General features: G+C 43.1%; 1 protein-coding gene across 6 annotated transcripts in view; it reads right to left on the bottom strand.

Moving 5' to 3' along the window:
• Positions 1-8124: 8124 nt before the first annotated feature.
• GEMIN8 (gem (nuclear organelle) associated protein 8) overlaps positions 8125-21584 on the bottom strand; it is a 24132-nt gene continuing 10672 nt past the window's right edge. For 3 of the 6 annotated variants that reach the window (XM_011994814.1, XM_011994811.1, XM_011994812.1), the window contains one exon: positions 8125-10549. In XM_011994814.1, coding sequence (XP_011850204.1) covers positions 10293-10549 — 257 coding nt within the window. In that variant the 3' untranslated portion in view covers positions 8125-10292. The remainder of the gene's footprint in view (positions 10550-21584) is intronic. The other 3 variants (XM_011994815.1, XM_011994817.1, XM_011994813.1) reach the window with 2 other exon arrangements.

Raw genomic sequence — 21584 nt, 5'->3', positions numbered from 1 at the left:
CTTTCCTTTCTTTTTCTTCTTTTTTTTGAGATAGATTCTTGCACTGTCATTCTGGCTAGAGTGCAGTGGTGCAATCATGGCTCTCTGCAGCTTGACCTCCCAAGCTCAGGTGATTCTCCCACCTCGGTACCCCAAGTAGCTAGGACTACAGGTACATGCAACCACACCTGGCTAATTTTTTAAATTTTTTTGTAGAGAGGGGGTGATATGGTTTGGCTTTGTGTCCCCACCTGAATTTCATCTCAAATTGCAATCCCCACACATCAAGGGAGGGACCTGGTGGGAGGTGATTGGATCATGGGGGCAGATCGCCTCGCTTACTGTTCTTGTGATAGTGAATGAGTTCTCACGAGATCTGATGGTTTAAAAGTATCACTTCTCCCTTCATGCTCTCACTGTCTCTCCTGCTCCACCATAGTAAAGACGTGCTTGCTTTCCCTTTGCCTTCCGCCATGATTGTAAATTTCCTGAGGCTTCCCCAGCCATGTGAAACTGTGAGTCAATTAAACATCTTTTTTTTCTTTTTTTTTAAATTAATTACCCAGTCTCAGGTATGTCTTTATAGCAGTGTGAAAATAGACTAATACAGGGGGCCTCACTGTGTTGCCCAGGCTGGTCTCAAACTCCTGGGCTCAAGAGATCCACTTGCCTCGACCTCCCAAGGTGTTAGGATTACAGGCATGAGCCACTGCACCTGGCTTCTTATACTCACTTGGAATCAACTTGTTCATCAGTAAATTGGGGCTCATGCTTCATAAGGTGGTTAGGAGAAAACAAGGCAGGTAATGTGTGTAAGTTGTTTAGCATGATAACACACATTACATACCTCGTAAAGGCTGAATCCTTCACTTTCCCTTCAGACTTGTGATTCTGGTGTTGCTGTCAAATTCTATAGCACTCAAAAGAAGAAAAAAGGCTTTGTAAAGTCTTTTTTTAGACAGACAAAAATATATCTCCTCCCTTTGAAAAGTGGAACAAGTATAACTGATATAAACACAATCTGCAAAAATCGATATTAAATTTTTGTTTTTATTTTTAAAGCCTTTTTATTTTCGAATTATTTTCAAATAGAAAAGTTATACAGACAGTGCAGAGTTCCTATATACCTTTACTCAGTTACCCTTATTGTTAACATTATACATAACTATGGTTCATGTGTCAAAACCAAGAAATTTACATTGGCACATTCCTATTAAATAAAACTACAGGCTGTATCTAGATTTTACCAGATTTTCCACTAATATCCTTTTTCTGCTCCAAGATCCCACATTGCATTTAGTTGTCATGTCCCCTTAGTCTCCTCTGTGACAGTTTCTCAGTCTTTCTTTGCCTTTTGTGACCTTGAGGATTTTGACTCATATTGGTCAGGTATTTTGTCAAATGTCCCCAATTTGGGCTTATCTGATATTTTTCTCATGTTTAAATTGGGGTTATGGGTTTTGAGAATCCCACAGAGGTAAAGCTCCCTTCTTATCACATCATATCAGGTTGTCCATAACATCAGCAGAACTTACCACTGGTGATGTTGACCTTGATCACTTGGATAATATGGTATCTGCCAGGTTCTTCTGAAAGTTGTTATTTTCCCCTTTCTGTACTTTGTTCTTTGGAAGTAAGTCACTAGTCTAGCCCACACTCAAATGGGGGAGGGAGAGCGAGGCATGGTGGCTCACACCTGTAATCCCAGCACTTTAATAGGCTGAGGCAGGAGGATTGCTTGAGCCCAGGAGTTTGAGATCAACCTGGGCAATATAGTGAGGCCCCATCTCTTGAAAAAAAAAATTAGCTGGGCATGGTGGCTCATGCCTGTAGTCCTAGCTACTCGGAAGTGTTGAGGTGGGAGAATTGCTTGAGCCCAGGAGTTTGAGGCTCCAGTGAGCCAAGATCACACCACTGTACTCCAGCCTGGGCAACAGAGCAAGACCTTGTCTCTAAAAAAGAAATTTAAAAAAGATGGAGACGGAGGGTGAGTAAAGCTCCCACATCCTGGAGGGGGTAGTATCTATAGATATTATTTGGAATTATTTTGTAAGGAAGATTTGTCTCTTCTCTCCATTTATTTATTTATTAGTCAATTGTTTATCAGTATAGACTCGAGAATTTTTATGTTATACTTTGGGTTACAATCCAACACCATATTATTTATTTTGTTGCTCAGGTTGTCCAGTTTGGCCACTGGGAGCTCTTTCGGGAGTGGCTTCTGTGCCCCTTTGACATGCCGCCATCCTTTTATTTTGTTTTGAGTGTATTAGCTTTGATGTAAAACTTGGTTTTCTCCTCCATCTATCCACTGAAATTGCTTTAAGGTCCTTCAGATGACAATGGTTTCTAGATTATCTACTTTTCTCTTTTTAATTTATCAGACCTCTCCATCACATTTAATACTGTAAACCTCTTTCCTTCAAATTCCATTTCACTTGAAAAATTTACTATGAAATTTTCAAACAAAAACAAAACTAGAGAGAATAGCATACTGCATCTCCACGTGTCTATCACTTGGCTTTGGTAATTCTCATTATTTTGCTGATCTGATTTCAACTGTTGCCTCTCTCAGGCCCTGTCACTGGAGCACTTTAAGGAAAACTCCAGATATCATATCAGCTCAACTTGAAATAGTTCAGTGTCTTTAACAGACAAAAACAAAAAACAAAACAAAACAAAAAAACAAACAAAAAACCATAACCATAAAACAATTATTATACCTAACAACGTTAATAAGTCTTGAATATCTTCTAACACTCGGTCCATACTCAAATTTCTCCAATGATCTAAAAGTGTTTTAATAATCAATTTGTCCAAGTTAGGACCCATACAAGTTCCACACCATATCCCATAACACCTCCTCACCCTCACCATCACTCTGTCTCCAACAGGCGCTTCTCCCCCCTCCCCCGAGATGGAGTCTCATTCTGTCACCAGGCTAGAGTGCAGTGGTGCAATCTGGGCTCACTGCAACCTCCCCCTCCTGTGTTCAAGTGATCCTCTCACCTCAGCCTCCCAAGTAGGTGAGATTACAGGCACGTGCTACCACACCCAGCTGATTTTTGTATTTTTGGGGGTTTCACCATGTTGGCCAGGATGGTCTCCATCTCTTGACCTCGTGATCCACCTGCTTCGGCTTCCCAGAATGCTGGGATTACAGGCATGAGCCACCGTGCCCAGCCCCAACATGTGCTTCTTAAAAGTCCATTTGTGGCCTGGCTTGGTGGATCACACCTGTAATCCCAGCAGTTTGGGAGGCCGAGGTGGGCGGATCACCTGCGGTCAGGAGTTGGAGACCAGCCTGGCCAACATGGTGAAACCCCGTCTGTACTAAAAATACAAAAATTAGCTAGGCGTGGTGGTGGCACCTGTAATCCCAGCAATCCCAGCTACTCTAGAGGTTGAGGTGGGAGAATCCCTTAAACCCAGGAGGCAAAGGTTGCAGTGAACCAAGATCACGCCACTGCACTCCAGCCAAGAAAAAAAAAAGTCCATCTGTTAAAGAAACTGGGTCTTCCATCCTATGACATTTCTCACATTCTGGATTTGGCTGATGACATCTTCAGTGTCTTTAAACATGTTGGTCTTCTCCCTGAACTTCCTGTGACTGGTAATTAGACACAGAGTCTTGAGTAGATTTCGGTTGCAAATATAGATGATAGACAGATAAGATGGATAGATGATAGATAGATAGATAGATAGATAGATAGACAGATGATAGATAGATAGATAGATAGATAGATAGATAGATAGATAGATAGATAGATAATAGAGTTCTTCAGGGCCCCACTGTCACAGATCAATTCCTCTTAGTTTACATACTGTCCCTTTTTCCACATTCCTAAGGCCGAGGGCTGAAACATCTGTATTTTTATTTTATTTTACTTATTTATTTATTTATTTATTTATTTATTTATTTTGAGATGGAGTTTCGCTCTTGTTGCCCAGGCTGGAGTGCAATGGTGCAATCTCGGCTCACTGCAACCTCCACTCACTGCAACCTCCGCCTCTCTGGTACAAGCGATTCTCCTGCCTCAGCTTTCGGAGTAGCTGGGATTACAGGAGTGCACCACCACACCCAGCTAATTTTTGTATTATTAGTAGAGATGGAGTTTTACCATGTTGGCCAGTCTGGTCTGGAACTCCTGACCTCAGATGATCCACCCGCCTTGACCTCCCAAAGTACTGGGATTATAGGCGTGAGCCACCACACCCGGCCAACATCTGTATTTTTAATGCAGGCCCTCTCTTCTGAGTTCCAGACCCAAATAGCCAGTGAGTGGCAGGATGTCACTGGATGTTTTTCGAACTCCTCAAATTCACTGTGTCCCAAATGGAATTGATTGTCCTTCCCAAACCTGTTTCCCATTGTTCGCTTTACCTCAGTGACTACAACTTCCATCCAGACAGACACCTGAGCCATCCTAGGCTGGGTCATCACGTGGCCCAAGTCACCAAGCCACGGGATGTCTATTTCTTCAGTGTCTCTGGAACATGTCCGCTTTCCTGCTGCCTTAGCCTCAGTTCTAAAATTCAGTCAAAGAATGCAAACGCATTATCCAGAGTCACATGTTCTCAAGCCCAGCAGGGACTAGACCCTAACCTCATGCTCAGCTCCAGATTCAGCTCAGCTCCTGTGCTTTGAAGACATGTACCTTCCACTTCCTGTGAATGTGGTTGTTAGAACCAGATTTCAGCATGCTGGAGCAGCTAACGGCAGGGAAGTTAAGAGTCAGAATATCTGGGTTTGAAGCTCACATCCATCACTTCAAGTGAATTTGGTTATGTTGGTTAATTTCTCTGTGCTTCAGTCTCCTCATCTGCAAAATGAGAATAATATTCCTTCAACACATTTCTGAAATTCCCAAAGCTTTGAAAACTGGAAGGGTTTTTCTCATTTTAAAATTTGTTTGGCAGCACAACCTGACTTGACTTTAATGATTTGATGACAAAACCTGACCTGGATGGAATTGAGGATATTTATGGTCTGTATTTATCATACTTAGAATATTCTTCCATTTTATAGTCCAGCTATCTTGGTGGCAGGCTACCCTAGCCCATTGGGCCAAGTTCTAGAATATGCTGTTTTACTTTTCAAAAGTATGAAAATGTCTACATTCCGAAATATACATGATCTAAGGGTTTTGGAAAACAGGTTTTGTACCTGTAATAGCTACCTCATAGGTTTGTCATAGATTGATTGCTAAAGAAATTAGTATTTGTAAAGCAATTAGAAGAGTGTGAGGCTTATAGTAAGCTCTATTTAAGTGTTTGATAAAGTAAACATTTCCTGTAACATTTAACCCTAGAAATGAAGTGAAAGATAAACTACTTTGTTAGAATAGAGTTTGATAAATTTAGGGGTCTCCATCAAAGCTAGGTTACTACCATTGCTTTATTGTTCTACAGAAATTAAACATTAGACAGATAGAAAAACCCCTTTTGAGTGGTGTCTCAACCTCTCCCTACTCAGAACTAACCACTATTCTGAAGTTGGGGTGTACGTGTGTGAATCTTTTCCATTCATGTTTCTAGATTTTAGTACATATATGCGTGCATAGTGTGTATTTTTTAAAGTTATGTCTAAATGTTATCATGCCATACCTACACAACTTCCTTTTTCACCTTAACACTAGCATTTTCATACATGTAATCTAGCTCGTTTCTCTTAAGGGCTCCTGTAGTATGCCAGGAGCCCTTACAGTTTACTTACCCACATCCTGTAGATGCACACTTAATTTGTTTCCAATTGTTTGCTATTATTATGCGGCAGTGCCCATTTTCTTGTGCACCTCCTTGTGCCCGCATGGAAGAGTGTCTCTTGGGCATACACCTGAGAGTAGGATTGCTGGATCATATGTGCCTGTTTTAACTTTGCAAGAAAAATGCCACCGTGCCCTTCAACAGGGTGGATCAACCTATACTCCCACAGCAATGTGAGTTGCCTTCTCTCTACGTCCTTGCCACACTTGGCATTTTTATTCTTTTTTTTTTTTCTTTTATGAGACAGCATCTCGCTCTGTGTTGCCCAGGCTGGCACGGTCTCAGCTCACTGCAACCTCTGCCTCCTGGGTTCAAGTAATTCTCCTGCTTCAGCCTCCCAAGCAGTTGGGACTACAGGTACATGGCACCATGCCTGGCTAATTTTTTCTTGTATTTTTAGTAGAGACAGGGTTTCACCATGTTAGCCAGGCTGGTCTTGAACTCCCGGCCTCAAGCAATCCGCCCGCCTTGGCCTCCCAGAGTGCTGGGATTACAGATACGAGCCACCATGACTGGCCAGCATTTTTATTCTTTTTAGACATTTGCCTATCTGAAGGGTATGGAAAATCACTCTTATTGTAATTAGTGGTTCTCTGGTTACCAGTGAGGTTGAACATCTTTTCTGCAATAGGCTTGTAGGTGGTCTGCCTGCCCCCATTGTGTGATATTGTGAGATAATAAAAAATATATATATTTGGTCTCTGACATAGAGCCCCTGAAACTCTTGTAGACAGAGGCACTAGGAAAGTCTTTTGTTGTAATATTTGGTCTTCGACCCTAGTTCCTGACACACAGCTCCTAAATGCTTTGGAATTTCCTGGGTGACGGCAGTCTCTTGTTCTAATGAGGTGACTCTTGGTGGGCTCTTGGACAGCTTTGGGTTGGGGGCCAGCTGCCAGGGGAACCAACCACATGATTAGAAGGTTGGAATTTTCAGGCCCACCCCCTAACCTCCAGGGAAGGGAGATGGGCTGATGGTTGAGTTGGTCACCAATGGCCAATGATTTAATCAATCATGAGTATGTAATGAAGCCTTCATAAAAACCCCAGAACTGGGTTTGGAGAGCCTCTGGATTGCTGAACATGTGGAGGTTCCTGAAGGGCTGTGTGCTCAGAGAGACATAGAAGCTCTACACCCCTTTCCAAATACCTTGCCCAATGCATCTCTTCACTGTTCATCTGTATCTTTTGTACTATCCTTTAGTAAGCAGGTAAACACAAGAAGTGCGAGCCTGAGTTCTGTGAGCCTTCCTAGGAAGTTAATCGAACCCAAAGAGGAGGTCGTGGGAACCCTTGATAGCTGTTCGGTCAGAAGTATAGGTGACAACCTACTACTTGTGATTGGCATCTGAAGTTGGGGGCAATCCTGTGGGACTGGGCCTTTAACTTGTGGGATCTGATGCTACCTCCAGATAGATAGCGTCAGAAATGAATTATAGGACACCCAGTTGGTGGCCCCTGGAGAAATTGCTTGATGTGTGGGGAAAAGCCCCCTGACATCTGGTGTCAGAAGTGCTCTCTGTTGTGTTGAGTGTGAGAGTAGAGAAAGAGAAGTTTGTTTTTCCCATCAGACATTGGTGCCTCCAACACATGTTTCCCTCGGTGGCAAAGGTGGCCTTGTTAAAAGGCCATGTGATCCTATCAGAGAAGATATCCACAGATTCTTCTGTGACTGGTCAAAGAGCTAGAGACACTTTTTTTTTTCTTTTTTCACTCTGTCATCCAGGCTGGAGTGCAGTGGCACCGTCTCAGCTCACTGCAACCTCCACCTCCCGGGTTCAAGCAATTCTCCTGCCTCAGCCTCCCGAGTAGCTGGGACTATAGGGGTGCACCACCACACCTGGCTAATTTTTGTATTTTTAGCAGAGACAGGGTTTCACCATGTTGGCCAGGCTGGTCTCGAGCTCTTGACTTCAGGCGATCTGCCCACCTCGGCCTCCTAAAGTGCTGGGATACAGGTGTGAGCCACCACCCCCAGCCTGAGCTAGAGACATTTAATTAGCTCTGCATGCCCAGCTACTCTCACATACACAGGGACACAGGGAGAATAGCCGTCAGACTGTCACCAACAGACAGAAGCAAAAGTAGGATTTAGAAGAAAAAAAGGGAGCAAGAAAAAATCCTGAGGGAAGAGACTGTGGTTTAACTAACTGTAATGGAAGAAATTAAAATATTTGCTGGATAAACGAACAAATGAGTCATGTGTGCCTTGTATCACAAATTATCTGAGACATGCAGGAGGAAGGATGGGCTGGCATGAGGTGTCCAGAAACCAGCGCATCCATTTGTAGAGCTGACAGGAAAACATTTCTCTGTATTTGGAAATTTTATACTCAAGACTCCCACTGGCACTTTTCAGCGATTTTTGAAGACAGGGAATAAACATGTCAACATTTATTATTTACCGTGTAGCCAGCACTGTTTTATAGGCACTACTCAATGTGGTCCTCACAATGACCCCACGAGAGAGTTATTAACACTCATTTCAAGGATAAAGAAGGAACCAGAAGCACTGAGAGGTGAAGCCTTAGGTCACAAAGCCAGTAGGGGTGAGACCGGCCTGGTGATTTCTTTAGGGGAGGGTATAAGAGTTCTTTGTGAAGAGAAACATTTCACTTTCAAATGCCTAAGCACCTGCTGCAATTCCAGACTTTGGTTTGTACTTGTATCTCGGTCACAGTTATTTTATAGTTAGGCATATGAATTTAAAATGAAAGGGAGAAATACTAAAGATTTGAAATTTTAGTTATGTGTCACCTCAATGGAAAGTTAATTATCATTTTTGTCTGCAACACCTACACACAAATTATGACTCCTGTAATAAAATGAGAGCTTAGAAAAATAAGCACCCAGGGCTGATGAAAAGAATGTCTCAGGGCAGGGGCTGAATGTGAAGCCAACTAAGAACTGTTCTTAGAGAGAAACATGTCAATACTGAATCTTTTCACCACCCTTTGATGGATGTGCTAATCTTCTCAGGTCGACATGGGCTCACCCTGGCAATGTACTGGAATAACTTATTTAAAAGGCAGCTGGCTTTTATAAATGACCTGCTCCATCAGCTTTTAGATTTCATTTTCAGAAATGTATTCCTTTATCAAATCAATATTTGCTGTATATAGTAAGAATTCAACTGTGCATTTTCTACAACAGAGGTGACTGCAGAAGTGACCAGATTTGGGAATTATTGCTTGCTGGTTTTCACTCTTTCGCCCAGGCCGGACTGCAGTGGCACGATCTCGGCTCATTGCAAGCTCCGCCTCCTGGGTTCATGCCATTCTCCTGCCTCAGCCTCCCGAATAGCTGGGACTACAGGCGCCCGCCACCATGCCCGGCTAATTTTTTGTATTTTTAGTAGAGATGGGGGTTTCACCATGTTAGCCAGGATGGTGTCAATCTCCTGACCTCGTGATCTGCCCACCTCGGCCTCCCAAAGTGCTGGGACTACAGGCATGAGCCACCGCGCCTGGCCGGAATTATTGTTCTTTGCTCTCAATTCTGTATGACATCTAAGCTCTGTAGAGATAATGAGATAACAAGAATAAAAATGTCAGGCAGATGATTTTCATTCCACAAGAGCTGCAGCTGGCAAACTACCATCTGTAGACCAAATCTGGCCTGCAGCCTGTTTTTATTTTGAGACGGTCTTGCTCTGTCTCTCGGCTGAAGTGCAGTGGCACGATCTCAGCTCAGTGCAACCTCCGCCTCCCGGGTTCAAGCAATTCCTCTGCCTCAGCCTCCCAAGTAGCTGGGATTACAGGCACACACCACCATGCCCGGCTAATTTTTTGTATTTTAGTAGCGACGGGGTTTCACCATGTTGGCCAGGATGGTCTCAATCTCCTGACCTCGTGATCTGCCCACCTCGGCCTCCCAAAGTGCTGGGATTACAGGCATGAACCAATGCACCCGGCCACCTGTTTTTATAAAGTTTTATTAGAACACAGCTACACCCATTTGTTTACTTACTGTCTACAGCTGCTTTCACACTACAAAGGGAGAGTTGAGTAGTCACAACACTGACCACGTGGCCTGCAATGCCAAAGCTATTCACTCTCTGGCCCTTTATAGAACATACATCCCTCTCCACTAGAGGAAGTGGTATTTGTCTCACTACACACTTGGCTCAGTTTTAGTGGGGGCTAATGGAGCTAGAGTCAGAGAGCATATCTGGTTTTTTAAAGGCATTTGTATAGTTCAGACAGATTAAAGACAAGAAAAGATAAAAAAGCAAAACACCAGGCAGTATCTCTAGGCAAGAACTTTAATGAACTGAACTGTTACCAACAACATAAAAAACCAGTATAGTATATACAAAATTTTTTTATGTCAGGAGAAAATTTATCATGTTGGCAACAGAACATGTGCTGCAGACCTCCAAGCGGCTGGCATAGTATATCCACCCCGTGACAGGTCCACTGGGACTGTGGTGAACATGCCTGTGCCCCAGTACACAGTCCCCTTTCCCTAAGAAATGTACAGAAGGAGAGATGAAGAGCACGCACCCAAAAGGAAGAGGGAGAGGCTGGGTGCCCTGTGCCCCGAGCTCAGAACTTCAGGGGGATGACCGGCCAGTACTTGGGTTGCTTTCGGTCACAGTGCTTGTCAAAGCTCAGCTGCACCGCAGCTTCCATGGCCTGGATCTTGGCAGCGCTGTCCCCGTACAAACGCTTCATCTCGGCCTGGCGCCGCTCACCAGGCCTCTCAGTTGGGGCTTCTATCGACCGGCGGGTGTTGCAGTACAGGTCGTGGTCAGCGTTTACGTAGCTGTTCAGGCGCTCTGCATCCAGCTGCTGCTGCCGCCCTGAGAACAAACATGAATGTGAACGTGAACATAAACACATGTGTGTGCACTGCAGAAGGAGCCTGGTGAGTGCTGCTGACCATGCTGTCTGCAGCCCCCTAAGGTCCCTCATCTTTCCCTTTCCAACTGTGAAACCAGGCCCAGTTGTTCCAGATGAGATGCTTACCAGATTCTGAGGCAAGACCTGCAGATTATTATCATCTACTTAGTTCCGAAGCTCACCATTCATCTACCAAGGGGTTATTATACACTGAGAGAAATGGCAAAGAGTTGAGTGCCTGTAGTCCCACCTACTTGCGAGGCTGAGGTGGGAGGATGGCTTGAGCCCAGGAGGTAGAGGTTGCAGTGTACCACTGTACTCCAACCTGGGCAACAAAGCCAGACTCTGTGTCAAAAAAACAAAAAACCAAAAAAACAAAAAAGAAATGGTAAAGAGCCACAAGGAAACTCGTCACTCCAAACTACCAAACCTCTGCAACAAGCCCTGAAAATACAGGAGAGAAATGAAACCACCGGGGGCTCTCTCTTTTCATCTGCACGGCCCACTCACCACCTGCCCAGCTAGGACTGGCTGATAGAGCTTGCTTGGTTTCAAACACTGCTCCAGGCCAGCACGGAAACGAAAAGCTTCCTGGACGGTCCAGTGTTGCAAGCACTGCTTACCACCATGAATGAGGTGGTGTAGGGGAAAAAAATCACTCTTCTGGAAGAGGTATTGATTTTAGGTAACCTGGAAAAGAACAAGTGCTAGCAATAGCAACTACAGTATGCAGCGATGATGGATGATGGATGATTGATGATCCTTCCACAGATTCAAAACGCAAATCATACCAAGCAAGGAAAGGTTAAATGAGTCCACACTTGCTGAAGGAAAAAGGGTGAAGAAAGGGCAATTCTACAAATGGAATTAAGCCCTCTGACTTCTAATCTTCCTGCTATATCAAAAAATCTGCAATAGTGTATTGATTTTCTCACTACGGGGTTTGACTTTCCACTTCACAGGTTGGCCTAGGTTAAACTGCAAGTGGTATCATTACATACTTTTAATCCTATTAATTTAAATGGATTCTTGTAAAGCAAGAAATAGCTACTCAATTTACTCTTCCCTCTGTTTTTTTACTATGGCAACTCCCAATATCATAACTTTTATTCTTATGTAAACTGCAACAACATAAAAATATCAGTAAGACAATGCTGCATAAGGTAAAATTTAGCCAATTTCCATAGTTCTTGTAAGCGACTCTGTCAAGAGAGAAGCTGATAGCAGAGAACACACATTCATGGCTACTATGGCTACCAAGAGAAATGTCATGAGATAAGGAGTGAAGATGGTTGTAGGGAAATAAAACAATCATATAACTCATTCTTCCATTGTTGGTCCTCCCTGCACTAATACATGGAATAGAACACGGTAGTGAGCTAATCAAGTGTGAATGGGAAGGTATTTATAAGGCCATGCATAGTCGCTCGCATAAATCCTGCTCTTTATAAGCATCATCATGGCATTGGAGAAAAGGAGTTTTACAAACTTGGAAACATTATTAAAAATGTATGAGGCCACTGCTGTCTTGGAACATCCGCAGTTTATTTTTACCTAACGGCTTATATGAATAAGCCCAATGACTATCAAACACAATAAAAGCTGCATAACTGCTACCTCACCCATGGAAAAAATATATGATTGACTCACTGGGCAATACAGAATGAAACCAAAATATTGGCCTAATATTCAAATGAATGGAGGCCACCAAGCATTTGTTTCTAATTTTTGGTCTTTCTGCCAAGTTTGAAACATCAGCATATAAGCTGTTCAGTTCTCATAGGTGTTTAAATTCTATGCCCCCTAAACTGAGTTGTGTTGGAGTGGTGTGGGAGTGGATGAGCCAAACAGTAGGTTAAAGAAAGCACTCGACAACTGCCATGACAGTTCTTATTTCCACAAGAGTTGTGTGTGTTCCTGGCACTCAGGTCAGGGTGACAGCCCCACTGGGGACTAGCTTCTCCCTGGGGGCATCTCTGTTTTTCTCCTGCCTCTGTCCTGGGATGATTGAACCTAACTCTGAAGGAAAGCTTAGCTTTGTGCTTTTAGAAGGAAGAGCGGGGGTGACCTAGGACACAGGGTCTTGGTATGGGCAGTACAGACCGGTGAGATATATTCAGTCACTAAGTTCATACAGGCCTTTCCCACTTGCCTCTTCCTACAAACCTTGAGTAGGCAGGGGGTGGGCTGATGGCACTGCCAAGGCTTTCCAGGAAAGGTAGAATTTAGTTGAAGAATCTCTCATTCAAGGGCTACTTTTCTGAAGGCTTGGCATTTCCCCATTAGCACAACACAGTCCCTCTGCCATCTATGAGCAGCCTTGTACCCATTACCAATCCTTTGGCTTTTTTTTTTTTTTTTTTTTGTCTATCTGGAGGAGACGATCCCACAGGTGGCGTTGCTGACTGCCTTGGAGTCTCTGCATCCAGAGGGCAGAGCCAACAGTGAGAGTTCCCAGACCACTGTCACGTTACTCTCAAATGTGTCCCAAGACTATCATCAGCTTCACTGACAGATCTGGTGACACAAGAGATGTTCAACTTCCTGCGTAAATCTGAGTCTTTGAGTGTAGAAGTTTGAACAAACACTGGGATCTCAGCTATCCTAAGTGTTCTCTGCTGGTAGGATGTTGTGAGTTTAGTCTTTGTACTTTTGCATTTTTTTTTTCTTTTCCTTATAATTTAAAATGTTTGTAACAATTTTATATAGAGAGATGTGTTCTCTTATTGTTGACATCTGTGAATGATACACAATGTTAACACAAAGCAACCCCAGTTGAGTTAATGATGCTGGTACAATTTTCCAAGTTTGTACTCAGCGTGTGCCCATGGGTTACCATCACATGATTTTAGTTCTTAATAAAGTTCACACGGTGCCAGAATAAAAGACACAGCCCTCTGCTTTTGATTCTTGATTTGTTTTTCATTCCCATTCGGGCTTCCTCATGATTTTTTTTTTTTTTTTTTTTCAGAAAGGGCCTTGCTCTGTCACTCAGGCTGGAGTGCAGTGGTGCAATCTTGGGTCACTGCAACCTCCGCCTCCTGGGCTCAAGCGATCCTCCCACCTTGGCTTCCTGAGTAGCTGGGACTACAGGCGCATGCCACCATACCTGGATAATTTATATATATATAATTTTTAGAGTTGGGGTTTTGCCATGTTGCCCAAACTGGTCTTGAACTCCTGAACTCAAGGGATCCACCTGCCTTGGCCTACCAAAGTGCTGAATTACAGGCGTGAAGCCACCGTGCCCAGCCCCTCATGAAAATTTAAGACCCAACCCTTATCCCCTCCTTGCCTCTCAAGAGATTTGGAGGTTTAATGGTTTTCTGCACAGTGAACAGTGGCCCTAAAACACTGAACTAAAGGGCAAGAAGCCTGTCACCCGTGACCTACCCTGTGGGGGGTCATTTATGGTGGAAGGGCACTGTCACCTTTGCTCACAGCTGTACCCCCAGCCCTGGGAGGACACAATGCCTGACACAAAGCAGGTGCTCAGGAAGTGACTGTGGAATGAATGCTCAAAGACCATGCATGATTTTTTGTAAACAGCTCTTTTCCTTCCAGATGTTGTTAAAGAACAATGATGACAGCCTGGGGACTGAGAAACAGATGCTCAAATCTCACAAGGTGCTGGGCAGAACTCCCTTCACTGTGGGTTCCTCAGAGCCTCCCAGGCACAGGGGCTAGAGGGGAGGGGCACCAATGAGTTGGGGTCGGACCCTGTTCTCTTACATTCGAGTTGCTTTGCCTCTACTTACTCACACAATTTTTTAAAAAGCTCTAAGGCTAGGCTATAAGTTGAAAACCAGTCAGTTTAAAACCAAATACCCGCAGACAGGCTGTGCACTGATGGTCACAGCCAGCATGTGAAAGTACTTTAGCGTGTACTTACTTAGGGGACCAAGTAAACCTCAGAATGGAGTATCAGAGTTTGAAGGCATCCACTCATTCTGTTTTCTATTTATTGCTTCCTTCCTTCCTTCCAATGAAAAAAAAGGACTCCCAATCACTGGCAGTTTTCCTTGCTGTCAAAAGAAGTGAGGGCTCAAGTCAGCCAGATGGAAAACCATCTGACCAAAGCAGAGCAGTATGGACATCACACTTCAGATGCCACCGAACAGCTGCCTTGTCATGGAGGGTTTGGTTGTTTTTACTGGAAACAGCTGTAGGACTCAATGTCACCATACATTTTTGTAGGGCATTTTGGCAAGATAATTTGTTTTAATATGAATCAGAAACCTTTTTGATTCTATTCCAGCTTCAAAATAGGATTGTAGTGACTTGAATAGTGTCACCCCAAATCCATGTCCACCTGGAACCACAGAATGTGACCTTATTTGGAAATAGGGCTTTGTAGATGTAATGAAAGGATCAAGATGAGATCATACTGGATTAGGGTGTACCCTAACTCCAATGACAAAGTCCTTGTATGAGACAGAAAAGGACACAGAGACACAGGGGAAAGGCCATGTGAAGATGGAGGCAGGGATGGAATGATGCTGCCACAAGCCAAGGAATGCCAGGAGACACCAGAAGTTGGAAGAGGTGAGGCACTACAGCCTTCAGAGGGCATGTGGTCCTTTTGATTTGAGAACTGTGAGAGTAAATGTTTTTTTAAAAAATCCACCCAGGTTGTGTTAATTTGTCACAGCAGCCCTGGGAGGCTAATACAAGGGTTAATATGCATATAGGTTAAAACAAGAACAATAGTCATATATTATTAAGGAAGAACTTTACTGGATTCCATCTGGGTTCAGGATACATAATCCTGGTATTTTTCACATCATTCTATTTGTCTACATGATGTGACCAATGTCACATCACATAATAGTCCATAAAGGAAAAAAAAAAATCATGGAAAGTTACCAGGACTTCAGAGAATCTTATATAGCAGGAAAACATTCATCCAAGATTATCCCACACATACAGCCCAAAGGCAGAACATGTTAGAGGATAAAGCATGGAGGCAGCGAGTGGCAAAGAATGTTTTTTTCCCTCACTTTCCTAGGATTAGTACGTCTGATTATATTTTCTGCTATTTTGACAAAATTAATGATTGTAGCACAACCGAGGGAAAGCACAAACTTGATGTATGCCATTTCTGGCTTGTCAGCTACCACCCAGAACACACGTACATGCCAGCAGAACTGGAGCCATTTCAGACTGGTCTTCTGTCTTCATCACACATCCCTTGCCCCATGACAAATGTAATCCTGAAGTTACTGGACAATTGCCATTTTAACTTTTACAAGAGAAGTGCATTTTCATGCTCCTTTCCACTTTTCTACAGCCATTAACACGTATCATCTCACGGACTGGTTTTGTGCACCTGTGAATATCTGCACCAGCTGAAACACACACGCATGTCAGGATTGTGCTCAATCACTGTGACTTCATCCTTCAACCTCACTGACTAAAGCAAAACAGCTCACTAAATACTGGGCCATAAACTTCGCCGGGTTCTCTAGGTTTGACTGACTAAAGGCTCACTATGAAAACTACAGTCTCAGCCTTCCCACTCAGATGGACACAGCGTAATGGAGCGGATGTCTCCCTTCAAACGTATGAAAACCACATCTGGGCCCTCTGGTAAGAACAGCACTTTGAGTGTCTAAGCCGGGAGTGAACTAAGCCCTTTTCTCTCTCATTCCAAATTGACCCTATCCCTCAAATTGGCCTAGTGCATACCCTGCTTCTTGACAGCAGCCCCGGGGTGCTCCTCCTTTGACTGCCTGGGTCACTGGCTTTACCCCTCATGTGCATGTATAACCATGAACCACACCATAGATACTCTTCTTCTATGTGTCACTTTACATTTGATTTTGTCTCCTCTTCCCAATGGGGTTTAAGCTTTTAGAATATGTCCCTGTTTTGATCCAACACCCTCAAAACATAGGTCATAAATACCTGATTGGCTCAAACCCGAGAAAACAGTGGTGGTGTTTGTTTCAGAGGGCCTTACTCTCTTTTGAGGGTGACTTCCACTCATTTTCCCTCTAAGAATTAGCAATATAACCTTGCAGTCTCGACTGGTGGTCACTTATGACTATAAAATGGTATTTTTCTTAACCTAATAATAAACATTTTTCCTAAGAAATAACTGAAAACACAGCTGACCTTCAAAACTTCATAACTGTATACTTTCTCATAAGTTATTTTCCACTGAAGCTTTAAGTAACGGAAATATCTTGTTAGGAAATGATGACAGACATAATCAAAAGCATGCATGTTCCCACTGTACAAAAGGAGTTATCCTAGTCAAGCTTTTGGTGTTTTTTATCCTTGAAATATGTTAAAGTAGACACTATCTGGAATCTGAGTCGCAATCACAAACAAGAACATACTGTCCAATCTGAAGGCCTTTATCCTAAGAAAATATTAAACAAGACTCAGGCGATGATGAATTGCATAACTTGTATGTTCCTGTGGAAGTGAATAATACTGAAAAGTTAAATCTTTCAAATTTAGTGACATTTTCTCTTGCTAGTAACATTTTCTAAAATCCTGTGTTCTTCAAAGCATTCATGTTCAAAGCTGAAAATGTCTTTATTGAACAAGTAGCTTCCAGTGGTTCTGAAAGCAAAATGAAACAAAAAACTTGAGCCAATTATTCATACTACCCAGGTCCCTTATCTCTTTATTAAAGCTTTTTCCAACAGTGTATGTAAATAACCCTCCATGAAAATTTCCAGTGAAGGTAATGAATTGGAAAGCGCCATGGGCGCTCAGATTACTTACATATGAATTCCATCATTCATTACCGCTTGAAGGAACACTTGTTCATCCTGTACCCACCAAAAGTGCTGTTGAAAAAAATAATGCTAGTGATCTGTTGCCCATTATTTTCTTACTGGTGCAAGATCGGGCCCTGGCAGCTTCTTCTAATACAGACCAAGTCTTTAGATTCCAGTCTGACACCAAAGTCTGTTCTCACCCTTGCCAGACAATTCCCACATCTCCCTGGGACCAGCTAATGCATTCAGGGAAGGCTGCAGGAGCATGACAGAGACGCTAAGACAAGTAGTTTTGAATCATGCTAGAACTACACATTTTAAAAGTACAAAGAATTGAAAGCTTGTTTAGTGACATTATTAGTAATACTGAAGTGGGTTCATTTTCCCAGTCCATGTACTTTACTGTATTAAATTTTATCAAGCAAGAATATCCTTGAAACAGAACTAAAAACTGTGTTAATGACTAAATCTGATAGACACCAAAACTTTCATTCTTTCATGTCTTTAATATTCTAAATCAGTTTAAAAGTCTGAAAGGTGCCACCCAGAGCAGAAATATGACCTTTCTGAAGTCACAGAACACCTTATTAAAAATATGCAGAATCTTGGCCAGGCGCGGTGGCTCATGCCTACAATCCCAGCACTTTGCAAGGCCGAGGCAGGTGGATCACCTGAGGTCAGGAGTTCAAGACGACCCTGGACAACATGGTGAAACCCCATCTCTACTAATAATACAAAAATTAGCTGGATGTGGTGGTTGGCGCCTGAAATCCCAGCTACTTGGGAGGCCGAGGCAGGAGAATTGCTTGAACCTGGGAGGCATAGGTTGCAGGAGCTGAGATGGTGCCACTGCACTCTAGTCTGGGTGACAGAGCGAGATTCTGTCTCTCTGTCTCTCTCTCTCTCTATATATATGTACAGAATTTCAATCAAGCACTAATCAAGGCAAATGGTATCAGAGCAAGACCAATTTATGGTTAATAATCCATGTTAAAGGATGGGTTACTAGCAACTAACTGTAACTAACATTTATTGGGCACCGACTTGGTACTAAGCACCATTCTATAACTTTTCTCGTATTATCTCATGGATTCTTCATAATTACTACCCATTAATTAGGATCCTATTTCACAGGCGAGGCAACTGAGGCACAGAATGGTGAAGGCAGGGGGCTTACAGGAGGATGAGAACCTCTAATCAGCAAGTGGTAGAGTGAGGCTGGACCCCTGTGATTCAAGCAGTTCCGCCACAGATGCCTCCGTATGCTGTTGCCAGCAATAATATGAATACTGGAAAATGAGGCTCAAGATGGAGGTTGTAAGAGTTTTCATAAAATTCCCTTTTATGATGGTTTGCTATCTAGATCACGGTAAAACAAATAAGTAATAGTTTTTTCAGACAGATGACAAGAACTGTGGGTTTACTTTATGTCCCAGTCACAGATTGCATTTAGGGACAAAGAAAATTCTCCCAGGGTGATTGTACTCCTTTCCTAGGGCTGCCATAACAAAGTACCATACACTGGGTGGTTTAAAACAACAGAAATGTATTGTCTCATGGACCTGGAGGTCAGAAGTCTGCAATTGAGGTGTTGGCAGGGCCATAAACCCTCTAAAAGTGCTAGGGAAGGATCTGTTCCAGGCCTCTCCCAGCTTCTGGATGTTCCTTGGCTTGTGGCGACATAATGTCAATCTTCACATGGTGTTTTCACTGCATGTGTGTCTGTCTCTGTGTCCTTTTTTTTTTGCCCTTTTTTTTTTTTTGAGATGGAGTCTTGCTCTGTCGCCCAGGCTGGAGTGCAGTGGTGTGATCTCGGCTCACCGCAAGCTCCACCCCCTGGGTTCACACCATTCTCCTGCCTCAGCCTCCCGAGTAGCTGAGATATAGGTGCTTGCCACCACGCCCGGCTAATTTTTTGTATTTTTAGTAGAGACGGGGTTTCACCGTGTTAGCCAGGATGGTCTCGATCGCCTGACCTTGTGATCTGCCTGCCTCGGCCTCCCAAAGTGCTGGGTTACAGGCGTGAGCCACAGTACCTGGCCCAGATTTTGCCCTTTTTATAAAGACCTGAGTCATATAGGATTAGGACCTCTGTAATGACCTCACTTAACCTCAATTACCTCTGGAAAGACCCTGTCTTCAAATAAGGTCACATTCTGAGGAACTGGGGGTTAGGACTCCACTATATCTTTCTTGGGGAGATACAATTCAACTCAGATGATGAAAGTGCAGTTTGAGGCCGGGCGCGGTGGCTCAAGCCTGTAATCCCAGCACTTTGGGAGGCCGAGACAGGTGGATCACGACGTCAGGAGATCGAGACCATCCTGGCTAACACGGTGAAACCCCGTCTCTACTAAAAAATACAAAAACTAGCTGGGCGAGGTGGCGGGCGCCTACAGTCCCAGCTACTCAGGAGGCTGAGGCAGGAGAATGGTGTAAACCCAGGAGGCGGAGCTTGCAGTGAGCTGAGATCCGGCCACTGCACTCCAGCCTGGGCGACAGGGCGAGACTCCGTCTCAAAAAAAAAAAAAAAGAAAGTGCAGTTTGAAGCCGTAAAGTAACCTAGACAGATTTGGAAATAATATGAAACATAGAGATGAAGCTTATCAAGTTTATAATGCACACAAGGCCCAGCTCATTCTGGAAAATGTCCCACAGAATCACTGCAAGTGTAGCACTCTATGGGTAAGATTTGCCAACCTCTGATTTAAGGTTTCTAATTCACAATGAAAGACTTCATTTATTCATTCAAAATAATATTAAGTGGCAAGTATGACTTAGCAGGTGATTTTCACGACTTTGTTTACCTACCTAGAGTTCTACCTAACAATGTCAAGAGGGAGGAATAGGGATGGTTAACCATATCTGTAACAGAACTGTTCCCCTTTTTTTTTGTTTGGTGCAAGGACACATTTCATTGTTTTATCTTTATTTTATTCATATCCACTTTTTGTTGACTAACTCAAGTTTATTTTAAATCAGCAGATAATTCAAAGTCACCTTTTAGATGACTGAGATTTGCTTCCATCCATAATTACAATTTCCATCATAAAAGTATCAACCTCTAGTGGACAAAACATGTTATTCTACTTTCTGGTAAGGACAAGAGTAACAAACCTGATCTCCATCCCATTTTCTCTGTCAAAAGCTGTAACAAACAGCATTGCAACCAAACGTGGACATGCTCCAATGCCTGCTCTCATTTGTTGTATAGATTAGACTAATGGTTGTTTCATATCTATATTTTTTAAAAGGGTAAAATTTATTTCTGGAGATCAAGGAAAAGTATTCTATGTGTAATAGAAAGTACTGTCTTAAATGGTGCCACTGCACTCTAGTCTGGGTGACAGAGCGAGATTCTGTCTCTCTGTCTCTCTCTCTCTCTATATATATGTACAGAATTTCAATCAAGCACTAATCAAGGCAAATGGTATCAGAGCAAGACCAATTTATGGTTAATAATCCATGTTAAAGGATGGGTTACTAGCAACTAACTGTAACTAACATTTATTGGGCACCGACTTGGTACTAAGCACCATTCTATAACTTTTCTCGTATTATCTCATGGATTCTTCATAATTACTACCCATTAATTAGGATCCTATTTCACAGGCGAGGCAACTGAGGCACAGAATGGTGAAGGCAGGGGGCTTACAGGAGGATGAGAACCTCTAATCAGCAAGTGGTAGAGTGAGGCTGGACCCCTGTGATTCAAGCAGTTCCGCCACAGATGCCTCCGTATGCTGTTGCCAGCAATAATATGAATACTGGAAAATGAGGCTCAAGATGGAGGTTGTAAGAGTTTTCATAAAATTCCCTTTTATGATGGTTTGCTATCTAGATCACGGTAAAACAAATAAGTAATAGTTTTTTCAGACAGATGACAAGAACTGTGGGTTTACTTTATGTCCCAGTCACAGATTGCATTTAGGGACAAAGAAAATTCTCCCAGGGTGATTGTACTCCTTTCCTAGGGCTGCCATAACAAAGTACCATACACTGGGTGGTTTAAAACAACAGAAATGTATTGTCTCATGGACCTGGAGGTCAGAAGTCTGCAATTGAGGTGTTGGCAGGGCCATAAACCCTCTAAAAGTGCTAGGGAAGGATCTGTTCCAGGCCTCTCCCAGCTTCTGGATGTTCCTTGGCTTGTGGCGACATAATGTCAATCTTCACATGGTGTTTTCACTGCATGTGTGTCTGTCTCTGTGTCCTTTTTTTTTTGCCCTTTTTTTTTTTTTTAGATGGAGTCTTGCTCTGT

Source organism: Mandrillus leucophaeus, unplaced genomic scaffold (assembly GCF_000951045.1).
Source record: "Mandrillus leucophaeus isolate KB7577 unplaced genomic scaffold, Mleu.le_1.0 Scaffold462, whole genome shotgun sequence".
Classification (NCBI taxonomy): Eukaryota; Metazoa; Chordata; class Mammalia; order Primates; family Cercopithecidae; genus Mandrillus; species Mandrillus leucophaeus.
The sequence above is the reverse complement of the archived record's forward strand: the minus strand, read 5'-3'. Positions and strand labels throughout refer to the sequence as shown.